General features: G+C 45.8%; 1 protein-coding gene across 1 annotated transcript in view; it reads right to left on the minus strand.

The window, feature by feature from the left end:
• The window catches only part of CDH5 (cadherin 5), a 34,592-nt gene that overhangs the window by 2,917 nt on the left and 19,973 nt on the right, over positions 1 to 11,702 (minus strand). The window contains exons 5-11 of the mRNA XM_003799424.3: positions 11,110 to 11,274; positions 10,100 to 10,287; positions 8,588 to 8,838; positions 5,157 to 5,299; positions 3,387 to 3,511; positions 2,931 to 3,039; positions 428 to 673 (exon numbers count right to left, since the gene is read on the minus strand). Of these exons, the coding sequence (XP_003799472.1) occupies positions 428 to 673; positions 2,931 to 3,039; positions 3,387 to 3,511; positions 5,157 to 5,299; positions 8,588 to 8,838; positions 10,100 to 10,287; positions 11,110 to 11,274 (1,227 nt within the window). The remainder of the gene's footprint in view (positions 1 to 427; positions 674 to 2,930; positions 3,040 to 3,386; positions 3,512 to 5,156; positions 5,300 to 8,587; positions 8,839 to 10,099; positions 10,288 to 11,109; positions 11,275 to 11,702) is intronic.

The following is an 11,702-nucleotide window of genomic DNA, read 5'->3' on the forward strand; positions in this document are numbered from 1 at the left end:
AAAAAAAAAAATACATCAAAGCTGGAAGCAAGCTATTAAAGGAAAGAAAGCTCGTGGAGACAATCTAAATGAGAAGTTTCTAAACTTGCCATTTTAGAACTGGATCCTTTTTTTCTTTTTTCAAAAATAGGTTTTAATGTAAATACACGCCCAGAACAATGCCTGGCACATAGTAAGTGCTCGAAATATCTAAGTGGAATGAGTGACTGTTACAGGCTGTGTATGTTATTTTAAGGTGGAGCCAGACTGGCGAGAGGGGTGGGGTCTTGAACCGCCTCCCTCCCCGCCCGCTCCCAGAGGCACCTTGGTGGTGTGCTGGCCCAGAGGTGCTCTGCAGGCTGGAGGCAGGGTTGGACCTGCATCCCTGACCTCAGCATCTCCCGTGAAGCCCCCGTGATGTCTCCTCCGTCCCCTGCCCCGCACTGACCTGTGATGGTGAGGATGCACAGGAAGATGGCCACCAGCGCCTGGATGCTGACGCCCACCTGGGCGGCCGTCTCCTCACAGAAGGTGAACTCGCCTCGCTCGTTACACTTGCACACGGCAATGGCCAGCGTGTTGGTGCTTGTGAGGCTTGGCCTCCCATTGTCTGAGATGACCACGGGCAGGAGGTGGACCTTGGCACGCTCTCGATCGAATTGCCCATACTTGACTGTGATGTTGGCCGTGTTATCTGGAAATACCAAAGCCGCAGAATCAGGCTTTGCCCAGAGTGCACACTCCCCTTGGCCCCAGAGATGGAGGAAGCCCTCCAAGTAGCCCTCCCTGACCGCACCAGGGCTGCTTCTCTGCCTTGTGCATCTCTGCCTCTCCTTTCAGCCCTTTGGGTGCAGGCCTGCTCCTCCCAGAAGTGTATTTGGGGCAGCACTTTGACCCAGCCTCTACCAATGCCTTGGCCAGAAGGCAAAATCCTTGCTTTCTGTTTACAAGTGCAATTGAGAACCTAACCCCTCCCTCTTCCCTAACCCCACTCCAACAACAAAGGGTTTTCTCTTTCAGCGCAATAATTAATGTATTGTTTCAAGCTTTGACAAACAATCAGGAAAAAAAAACATATATGTATTTTTGAGACAGAGTCTCCCTATATTGCCCTTGGTAAAGTGCCGTGCACAGCTCACAGCAACCTCCAACTCTTGAGCTTAAGTGATTCTCTTGCCTCAGCCTCCCAAGTAGCTGGGACTACAGACGCCCACCACAATGCCTGGCTATTTTGTTGTTGTTGTAGTTACCATTGTTGTTTGGCAGGCCCAGGCTGGGTTCAAACCTGCCAGCCCTGGTGTATGTGGCCGGTGCCCTAAACATGATATACGGGTGCTCAGCCAGAAAAAATAAAATTTTAAGAAGTCTTTTAGCATTAGGCTAACTTCTAAAGCTATTTCTGCTATTCCTGAAAATCCATTGTTACTAAGGAGGTTTACAACAGTAAGAGCAGGGATTTCCTGCTTGGGGGTGATGGGGTCCATGTGCTTGGGAGACCAGTGGCAAAGCTAAGGATGCCCTCTTTTAGATTCCAAGTATTCGGAATTATAGTATTAAGTCTATTATAATTGAAAATAAATGGCTTGGCGCCTGTGGCTCAAGTGGCTAAGGCGCCAGCCACATACACCTAAGGTGGCAGGTTCGAATCCCCAGCCCGGCCCGCCAAACAACAATGATGGCTGCAACCAAAAAATGGCCAGGTGTTGTGGCGAGCACCTGTAGTCCCAGCTACTTGGGAGGCTGAGGCAGGAGACTCGCTTGAGCCCAGGAGTTGGAGGTTGCTGTGAGCTGTGATGCCATGGCACTCTGCCCGGGGGGGGGGGATAGCTTGAGGCTCCGTCTCAAAAAAAAAAAACAAAAAAAAAAAAAGAAAGAAAATAAATGACATGCTGTTGACACTTTATGGGAAAAATGACAGAATTTCACAGGCAGGACATTCATGACATAGGGGAGTCTGAGACCAACAGGCCTGCCTCCTGCTAGCGTTGGGGGGTCTCTGGGCTGGCACAGAACCCTTCCACCCCATTGCATACCCCCACTCTGAGGTGGGACTAAGGTGGGCAATGAGCATGGGGGGGGACATAATTATATTTTTACCAAATTATTTGCTCCCAAAGATAGCTGGATGTTGAATAGTTTGTCATTAACTTGTCAACACACCAGGGCCACCTCCTCATCCCACAGAGGCTCCAGGAAGTCAGGTCTGTGGCTGATCCCCTGGGTCTGCCCCCCTACTCCCAGCAGGTGGCAAAGGGCTGCTTCAGCACAGGGGTCTTCCTCACCCGTAGTTCTGCCCATCAGACAGGCAGGGACTCCACCCTGCAGTGGGTAAAGGATCACTTCACTTAGACCCAAGAGGAATTTTCTCTATTTTTCTGAGGCAGTTGCAGAGGCCATGCGGGCTTGTCTACTTTGGGCTGGATTGAAATCAATTCAGCATTGTCACTCCAGTCAGCACCTACTTGTAAGAAGAGCCACTGACAGCTCAGGGCCTGCCTGTGGTCAGTAGTCATTGTGGCTGGATTAAAAGAAAGCTGACTGTATCTTTGGGGTTTAGGGTTTCACATTTCCAGCTGTGACTCTTTGGGAATGATGTCAAAATTCCCACCTCCCAGAGTGATTTGCAGTTTTGCCGAGAGATCCCAGTATGGGAAGGGATCCCTCGGCTAGTTTGTGAACCAAGCTGCCTGCCTGCGCGCCTTCATCTGTTTCGTACCCCTCAGTGACCTGAGCCTTTCTAGGGGAATGGCAGGCCTTGTGGGCTTGACAGTTTGGGTGAGGCAGCTCTGACCATTGCACAGACTACAGTGCACGTGGCAGGAGTTGCACAAAGTGTCCTATAACTCGAAAATCCCAATTTGTTGACCTGGTCCTTGACCCTTGTTCTTTATCACTCAAAAAACCTCACCCCAACCCTAGTAAGAGCCAAATGACGACTTTGACTTGCACACCGTGATTATCCGTGAGGGTGAAGTTGCTGTCCTCAGTGCTCAGGGCAAATTTGAACTTCACATTTTGTGGTGTTATGTCCTTGTCTATTGCGGAGATCTGCAGGACCAGCTGCAATATGGAAGATGGGGGAAAGTCAGTGGGTGTTGGGGTGGCCTGAGGTTCAGTGATGGAGACTTTAGGTCTAGACCTGACCACGGCAGCCTCTCACTTGCGACACTAACCTACTGAGATCTTTATAAAGCCACCCTTTCTCTCCCTCATCCCACGAGCTGCTGCTAATCTAGGCTATAAACATTTTCTTCAATCCTCAGTGTGTCCATCTGTAAAATGGGAGTAACATTACTTTTTCTTGGTTGTTACAGGTTACATTAAGCTCAATGGCACTCCAGCTGTGTTCTGTCCCTCACCTGCCCCAGGGTGGCACTCTCTCACCCTCCTACCTGAGCCAGACTCACCTTGCCCTGGGCAGCGTTCTCACACACTTTGGGTTCATAGGGCTGGGCAAACTCAGGGGCATTGTCATTCTCATCTAGAATTTCAATGTGGACTTGCACGATGGATTCTTTGCCTGTGGGATTCCCTGCAAGGAAGAGGACTTGTCACCACAGTGGGCTCAGCTGATGCCAGGCTGGGGAGCAGGTTGTTGGGGGCAGGGTGGGAGGTATGTGAGTGAGTAGTTCAGGACGGCTGCCTGGAAGAGGGTACAGAAGGGAGGCCATGGATGATGTTTGGGGTGAAAGCAGTGTGTAAGGGAAGAGGGGTAAACTTCATACATAGGAGGGTTACTGAAGTTTTACTTACTTGTAAGAATCAAAAAGGTAAACAACCTAAGAGCACTAAAAAATTTAATCTGATCAACCTCCAATGAATATTTTTATCAAGCAATTAATTTAAATAAATAAATGTGATTTATGTAATTAAATACATAAAATTAATTAATTACAAAAGGGTTAAGAAGGCAAATGACCTAGTGAGGTTGGGCTAATAAATTAGGCCACTGGAAAAAAATGGAATACGGCCATTGACAATGCTCATATAAATTACATTCAAAAAATGTAATTAAAAAATATTAGTACCATGAGAAAATGGTTCTGAAATGAGGTTAGGTGAAAACGCAGGATAAGATATTTTATGCAAATATAATCTCACTTATATAAAAATATGTATAGGAAAAAGACCAGAGAAAAATATACTAATGTGCTAATTGCATGGAAGTTGGGGGGGGGGGCGGCGGCATTACTTTCTTCTTCTTTTCTATATTTAAAAAAATTTAAATTTAAAAATTATGTGAAAGGGATAGGGACAAGGTCTGATCTGGCAGAACAAGCAGGATTCCCCAGGAACTGGGGGAAGTAAGAGTCTGGGTGGCCCAGCAGGAGGCAGGGTCCTCCAGGGTAGCACCAGGGGAACCTTGGCCAATTCACCCACCTCCTGGGCCCTGGTGGGTTCCTGAGTCTAGTAGGAATATTAATCTTTCTTCTGGAGAGTTATTGGAATTTTTTTCCACATAGATAAAGGATGCAAAACCCCAACACTTTCCCTTCCCTCTGGCAAATTTACACAATTTCTGAAGAGACTAACAGTCTGAGAACAGGAAGATGCTTCAGATTTTGAGCTCAACTCATTAACTAGTACACAAACCTGTTCCCACCCCAAGGAGCATTTCCCAAACATGCATGATCATAGGGATCACATGGGGAGCAACGCACATGCCTTGGCCCTATCTCTGGCTCACCGAACCTCCAGGGAGTAGTTTGAGAGCTCTCTGCGCCTTACATGATGCTCACCACAGAGGCATCTGCACAGCCTGTTTTATATCAGTGCTTCTCAAACTATCACGTGTGAGACGTTCTGAGTCAGGGTGGGGGTGAGGCCTGAGATTCTGCTCTCCCGACAATGCCTCAGGGAATATAGATGCTGCTGGTTCAAGAAGGATATGGTGATTATTTGACTGTTTTGCTTATCTGTGGTGTTGGATATAGGGAAAGCATGCAGGGACTGTTTCTTTTGCTCATCAGCTGTGATTAGTGTTTGTGTATTTAATACGTGGCCCAAAATAGCTCTTATTCTTTCAACGTGTGGCAGAAAGAAAAAAAGGTTGGACACGCCTGCTCTATATCATTCCAGTCATTGGATGCTTCAGCCAGTACTTATAAAATAGAGACCCTATAGAGACAAGAGAAAAGGAAAAGAGCCCAAGTCCCCTGGCAGATGGGATCACTCACCAGAAGAATCCAATTCTTTGGCTTCCACAGTCAGGTTATACCAAGAGTAGATTTCTCTGTCCAATTCTTTTTCATTGTAAATGTTCCCATGTTTGGTTACTCGGAAGAATTGGCCTTTGTCACTGGTCTTGCGGATGGAGTATCTGCCCAGAGGAGAGAGTGTCATGGCTTTCTATTGTTCTTTGCTGAGTCCAAATTCCTTAGCATGACAGACAGGGGCCTTGGGGATTCAGTTTCCTGCATCCCTCTCCATCTTCCCCCTCATGGCTTGTTACACTCCACTCCCAGAGCAAAGAGCAGACTTATACAGCAAGATTCAGGGGAGTGAGATAACGTCTTTGGTCTTAGCAACGTTACCATTGTGGACTGAAAGTAGTACCTGAGACTGTAATCAGCACTTTTGGAATGTCATTTTTGGTGACATTATACCCTAGCTCAGACTGGTTTTTGTGATTAATGAAAAGATAGTTGGGCAAGAACCAGGAAGAAATACAAAAGGAGTGAGAAGAAATAACTAATTGAAAGAAAATTAAATTTGCAAAGTAAAAATCTAAAAAGTTCTTTTAAAAATCAGAAAAAAGTTTTGAAAAGGTAAATAAATGTATTTCATATATATGCATGATGGTTGCTATTTACTGAAGAAAATTTCAGAACAAATTGAACAGAAGAAATATCAAAAAACATAACAAAAGAAAACTGTACTAATCTGAAGTAAGGCCTGAATGTACAGATTAAAAGATGTCAGGCATCACTTAAAAAAGGGAACATATTTAGGTATATCCTGGTGACACTTGTGAATTTCAAGAGTATGTGGAGAAACAGATGAGTTCAGACAGAAAAAAAAAAATTCCTTATAAAGAAAGAGAAATAAGACTTGACCCAGATGTCCTCATAAAATTAAATGCTAGAATACACAGATAGTATTTTTGAAGGGATGATTATATAATATGAGGAATATATGAAGATATTTGGGTGTTATTAAAATATGAAAGCAAAGAATGAAGGTATTTGTAAATACACAAAAGCTTAGAAAGTATATCACTCACAAAGATGGGTCCTAATTTTTTTTTTTTTTTTTTTTTAGAAAACTTACTCCTTCTAACTAAATGTCTCACTATAGAGTAAAAACCTGGATTTGAAGAAATTAAAATGACACTATTGATTTCTTTATCATACATAGGAAAGCAATGGTGTGTACCTGTGTGTGTGTGTCCTGGGGTATATGTGCGTGCGCCTGTGTGTGTGTAAGATATTTTTAACTAGGAAATTAAAGTCCAAGAAAACATTTAAAATTTTACAGAAAGAAGTAAATCTCACTGGGAGAAGTAAAAATGGATGTACTCCATCCAAATATCTAGGAGGAAAAAAAATGAAACGAATAGGCTGTATAATAAAGATGGGGAAAAGAAAAAACCATTAAGGCTAAAAAATATGAAATGTAAAACAAGATAAAAGAAGTAAGATCAAACATATCATTTATAATGAAAAACATAAATAGGTTAAATGCAAAGCTTTTCAGTTTAGATTAAAGAGCAAAGCCAATTGCACTCTATTTTCAAGAGACAACTTAATGCCAAATGATCTGGAAAAGTTAAAAGGAAAAGTTAGACAATTTATATCAGGCACATATGAATAACATGAATACAGGACTGATAAATTTAATATCAGGAACATGGAATCGAAGTCAAAATGTTTAAGCAGAACAAATTGGGTAATTTCATGGGGATTACGTCACAAGCCATAAAGAAGTTATAAACCTTTGTTATCTGAGCAGAAAAATTAAAATAAATGAAGCAAAAGCTTAGATATTCTAGGAAAAAATGGACAGAAATACAATTATATTATATCACAGAACCAGGTAAAATAAAACAAAAACCACCCAGTAAAAAGGAAAATCAAGGCAATCTCCTAAACACTTGGATCAAAGAAGAAACAAAAATTATACTAAACAGATAGAATAGCAACAAAAATAAGAGTCCCAGTGAGGATTAAATGGAGGGTCATCCTTTGTCCTTAAGACCATAGAAATATCAACTTGTCCAAAATTAATAGATAAACACAGTCTCGTTAGAATTCTAATATTTTAAAAACTGGAAAAAATAAAATATGTTAAAAAGTTCATAAAGGAATACATGCTTGAGAATGGATAAAAATTATATAAAATAAAGAGCAAAGAAGGTACTTTTACATACAGGGTGGACATAAGTTCGCGAGCAATTGACTATGTTAAACTATTTTAAATTGCGCACGAACTTTATATATAATCTAAGATTTAGTGTAAAGCTAGTACAACAGAACAGATGGCTTTGGCACAGAGCAATATAGGTAGAATAGAGAATTCAGAAATAGATTTAAGAACTTAGTGTATAACAAAAGTGAGAAATGATGGCTTATTTAATAAATGGTGCTGGCAAAATTGGCAACCCTTCTGGAATAAAAGAACACTGGACTGAATACATACTTACTATCAAACATTTTGTGGCTCTAAAAAGTATGCCATAGGCTGGGCATGGTGGCATGTCGATAATCCTAACACTCTGGGAAGCCAAGACAGGTGGATTGCTTGAGTTCAGGAGTTTGAGACCAGCCTGAGCAAGAGTGAGACCTTGTTTCTACTAAAAACAGAAAAACTAGCCAGGCATGGTAGCAACTGTAGTCTCATCTCCTTGGGAGACTGAGACAAGAGGATTGCTTAGCCCCAGAATTTAAGGTTGCTATGAGCTATAATGACACCACGGCATGCTACCTAGGGTGGCAGAGTAAGACTCTGTCTCAAAAAAAGAAAAAAAAATGCAATAGATTATACCTTTTGTTCCAGAGGGTAGGGGAGAGGGGTGTAGTTAAGACAGAAGAACAAATATTGATGGAACGATTAATAAAATTAAAAACCAATCAAACACCCACATAAACCAACATGTCCTCCATTAATGTCTGTACATGGTCCAGAAGAAAGGTGTGATAGGACCGCATCAAGGCATTCAACATGAGTTATCTGAGGGTGGGGATATCAGTGTTTTTCTGATAGATCTTTGTGTTGTTTCATGGCATGAAATAACTGCTTCTTACTTTTTAAACATTTTTAGTGAAGGAGCTTTGGGTATGTCATCTGATTGGTTACTCTTTTGACTGTCAGAGCTCACTAGGTGGGAGACATGGTCCAAAGAACAAGCCTTGAAGGTAGATCAGGGGACAGGCAGCTCTGGATGGCCAGGACCACACTAGGCAGGGGAGCCCGGGCAGGACAAGATCCTAGCCTGACAAGTAGGTTAGTGGAAGGATTAGGGCTTCTAGTCTTGGCTCTGCTGTTTCCCCGTCCCTGCTGGGAGAAGTCAGTTTCTCTCTCTAATCCTGGTCTCCGACTGGCAGGCATAAGATCATCAATGCCAGTACTTTTCCTGTCCTCCTCACTGACATGCACACCAGTCCCTTACCCAATGCTGTGCCGAGCCTCATCCGGGTCTGTGGCCAGCACCAGGCCGATCAGAGGTTTCTTCTGGTTCTCCTGCAGCTGGAAATGGTAGAAGGGTCTCTGGAAGACAGGGGGCTCGTCCACGTCTGTGATGTTGATGATGACACGGGCTTTGTTTCTGTTGGCGATGCCGCCCAGGTATCTGAGGTTGATGGTGGGGTCTGTGGCCTCGATGGTGAAGCTGTATTGCCGGATGCGTTCGTAGTCCAGGGGCTGCATGAGGGAAAGTGCAGTGAGCACCTGCTGTGGGCCAATCACATGGCATGAGTCTTCACAGCAACCCTGCAAGGTGCTGCTTGAGGGGCCCATGGCCTGAAAACGTGCTATTTCCAAGGTCATCGAGAGAGTGGCTGGGCCTGGGTCTGTCTTCAGCAGCTCCCATTTCATCTCAGTGGCCTCATAGCCACTCCCCAAGCTCTTGCTGTATGCCTGGCTCTGTTCCAAGTACTGGGGACAGTCAGTGGATCAGCTACAGTCCTGCTTTTAAAGGGATCACAGTCTAGTGGTTCTACCCAAAGGTCCTTAAGGACAGGCTTTGTCTTTATGCCTTTCCTGGAGCTATTTCTCCTGCCCTTGCCTGCCTAGAAAGCTCCCTCCAGAAGCCAATCAGGAGATAGCCAAATGCTCTCTCAGGGCCCCTCCTGACAGAGGTAACAGCTTCCTGCATGGCATTGCTGTGCAACACTTAGGCTCAGCTGCACTTTTTTTGCTTGTGATTCTCTCTTCCTTACTCACTGAGAGCTTTGCTGATGCTAAGAGCTCTGTGCTTCCCCTGGGGGTCTCCAGTCCTCAGGACTCAGGACTCAGACCCAGGATGCCCCTAGTCCTCTGCACGGCCATTTATATGTCCCTGACAGGACCTTTCTCTCCTCATCCTCCAGGTCCAGCCTGGGTGACTTCTCTGACTGGAGGCTGCAGCCACTGTTGATGGCCATCTTTGTCCCCAGAGCATTCATTGTTTCCTTCATGCGGATGACTTTCTACTGGCAAGGACACAGGGCAGGCCAGAGAGTGCTCGGGCATTAATGCCCCCAGGGGCAGCACTCAGTCAATACTGCAGAGAGCTGGTGTACGGATGCGCCAGCTCCCTCACTCAGTGGCTGCAGCTCTGAATGTGTTCCACACCGTCCCCAGATGTCCCTGTGGAATTACACCCCCCTCCCCCACCCACAGTGATACCTACTTGTTAATGAGCCTGGTATTAACTTTTCATGGTTATTTATATACCATGAAAAGGGGTCACCTCCCAAATAACTAATTTATACACAGAGCCTCAAAGTCTGTTTCCAGGATAACCTGGCCTAAGATACTGAGTCAGTTACAGTCTCCATGAACACATGACCAGCTCTGAGCTGGCCCAGGACATTCTCCTCTCCTGTGATGGTGTCTGGCCCAGGAGCAGCCACCAGGTGGGACCTGCAGGTGCCAAGAGCCCCAAACCCCGTGACCGATGTTGCCACTGTAGCCTACAAACCTTCATGGGCTTAATGATGCCCTTGTTGAGGGTGGGGTTCGTCTCAATGGTGAACGTGTCCCTGTACTCGCCCTGCACGATGCTGTACTTGGTCATCCGGTTCTGGGGCTCGTCTGGGTCCTCCACAAACAGAGAGCCCACGGGGCTGCCCACACGGATGTCTTCTGACACCGCAAATGTGTACTTGGCTGATGCAAATAGGATACCCCAAAGGGCACTGGGTTAATGAGACAGACAAGGCAATTGTCCCCTATGCCATCCTAACATACAGGAAATGGACACGGTAAGATAAGACAGCGAGAATAATGCCCCCCGGAGTGGGTTCCAGGGAAAAGAGGTTCTGCCCTCTCTGTCTATCCACCCACCATCCAGCACGTAGTTACTGATCGCTGACTGTATGTCAGGCACTTTGCGATGGGCCATATCAGTTGATGAGACAGGCAAGTTCTGCCTTCTGGGAATGTGTGCCATGCCCAGAGAGGCCACTTTAGGAGAACTGGCTGGTCTCTGGGGAGGCTGAGCTACTGAATTCTGGCATCAGCACTGGGGCATGCAAGTGGGCACTGCCATCTGACTTTGCTCTGCAGCCCCTCCTGGGGCACAGGGAAAGCTCTCATCAGACATGTTTTGGGAGAAGAATCAGGTTGCAGTGGAGTCAGGGCCCACGGTCTAGACCTTCACTGTTTCCCTGTGGGGATGTCCTAGGTGGGGGCTGAGTCTAGGGACTTGGATTCGTCCAAGCCCATGGGAACTGGGGGACATTGGTCCTATATCATAGTGGGACTCTGGGCAGGGGTGGCACCCAGAGCAGGGAGTGTGAATTCCTTCTGGTCTGTGAGGGGGCAGGAAGATGGCCTTGGGAATATGTATCAGGGATAGAAACAGGACCACTCCTGGCTACTAAAGGACTGGGGTGGGGGGAAGGTAAAGGGACTTGTGGTTCTTCCTCCAGAGCCCCAAGTCACGGAGTACCCCACCCTCCTCCCAAGGGCCCTAGAGGAGGGGCTCACTCTGGGTGAAGATGGGGAAGTTGTCATTGACGTCCTGCAGAGTGACCAGCACGGTGGCTGTGCCTGATTCCCCCCGGAGGCCCTGGACATCTCGTGCTTCCACCACAATCTCGTACCTGGCCTGCATCTCTCGGTCCAAGTTTTTGGTTGTTGTGAAAATTAATCCTGCAAAAAGAGGTCCAGCAGGAGTGATGTTAGGGGGGGAGCTTTTAGAAAATACTGATGTCTGGGCCCCACTTGGAGAGAACCTGACCTCAGAGCTCCCCAGGTAATTCCACTGTGCAGCCAGGGCTGGGCACTGGGAGTCTATAATCTGCTCCCTCTATGGTCTGCACTGCAAGGCTAAAGCAGGCCAAATAGTTTGGTTCAGCATTAGTCCTGGTGACCTGGAGCATTGTCTTAAGGAAGTGGATGAGGCCACATCCAGGCTGAGTGAAAGAGTGCTGTGATAGATTGGTGATGTCTGCCTCTTGCACTATAGCACAGTAGCAGTTATGTATTTGCCATCCCTCTGAAAGACACCAGGCCTTGGCCTGACCAACTGCACTTCTGTCTTACTTCCAAGACTCAGTCCTTATAGTTTTTGGTTATCA

This window comes from Otolemur garnettii, unplaced genomic scaffold, assembly GCF_000181295.1.
Source record: "Otolemur garnettii isolate 467f Iridium unplaced genomic scaffold, OtoGar3 scaffold00151, whole genome shotgun sequence".
NCBI lineage: Eukaryota > Metazoa > Chordata > Mammalia > Primates > Galagidae > Otolemur > Otolemur garnettii.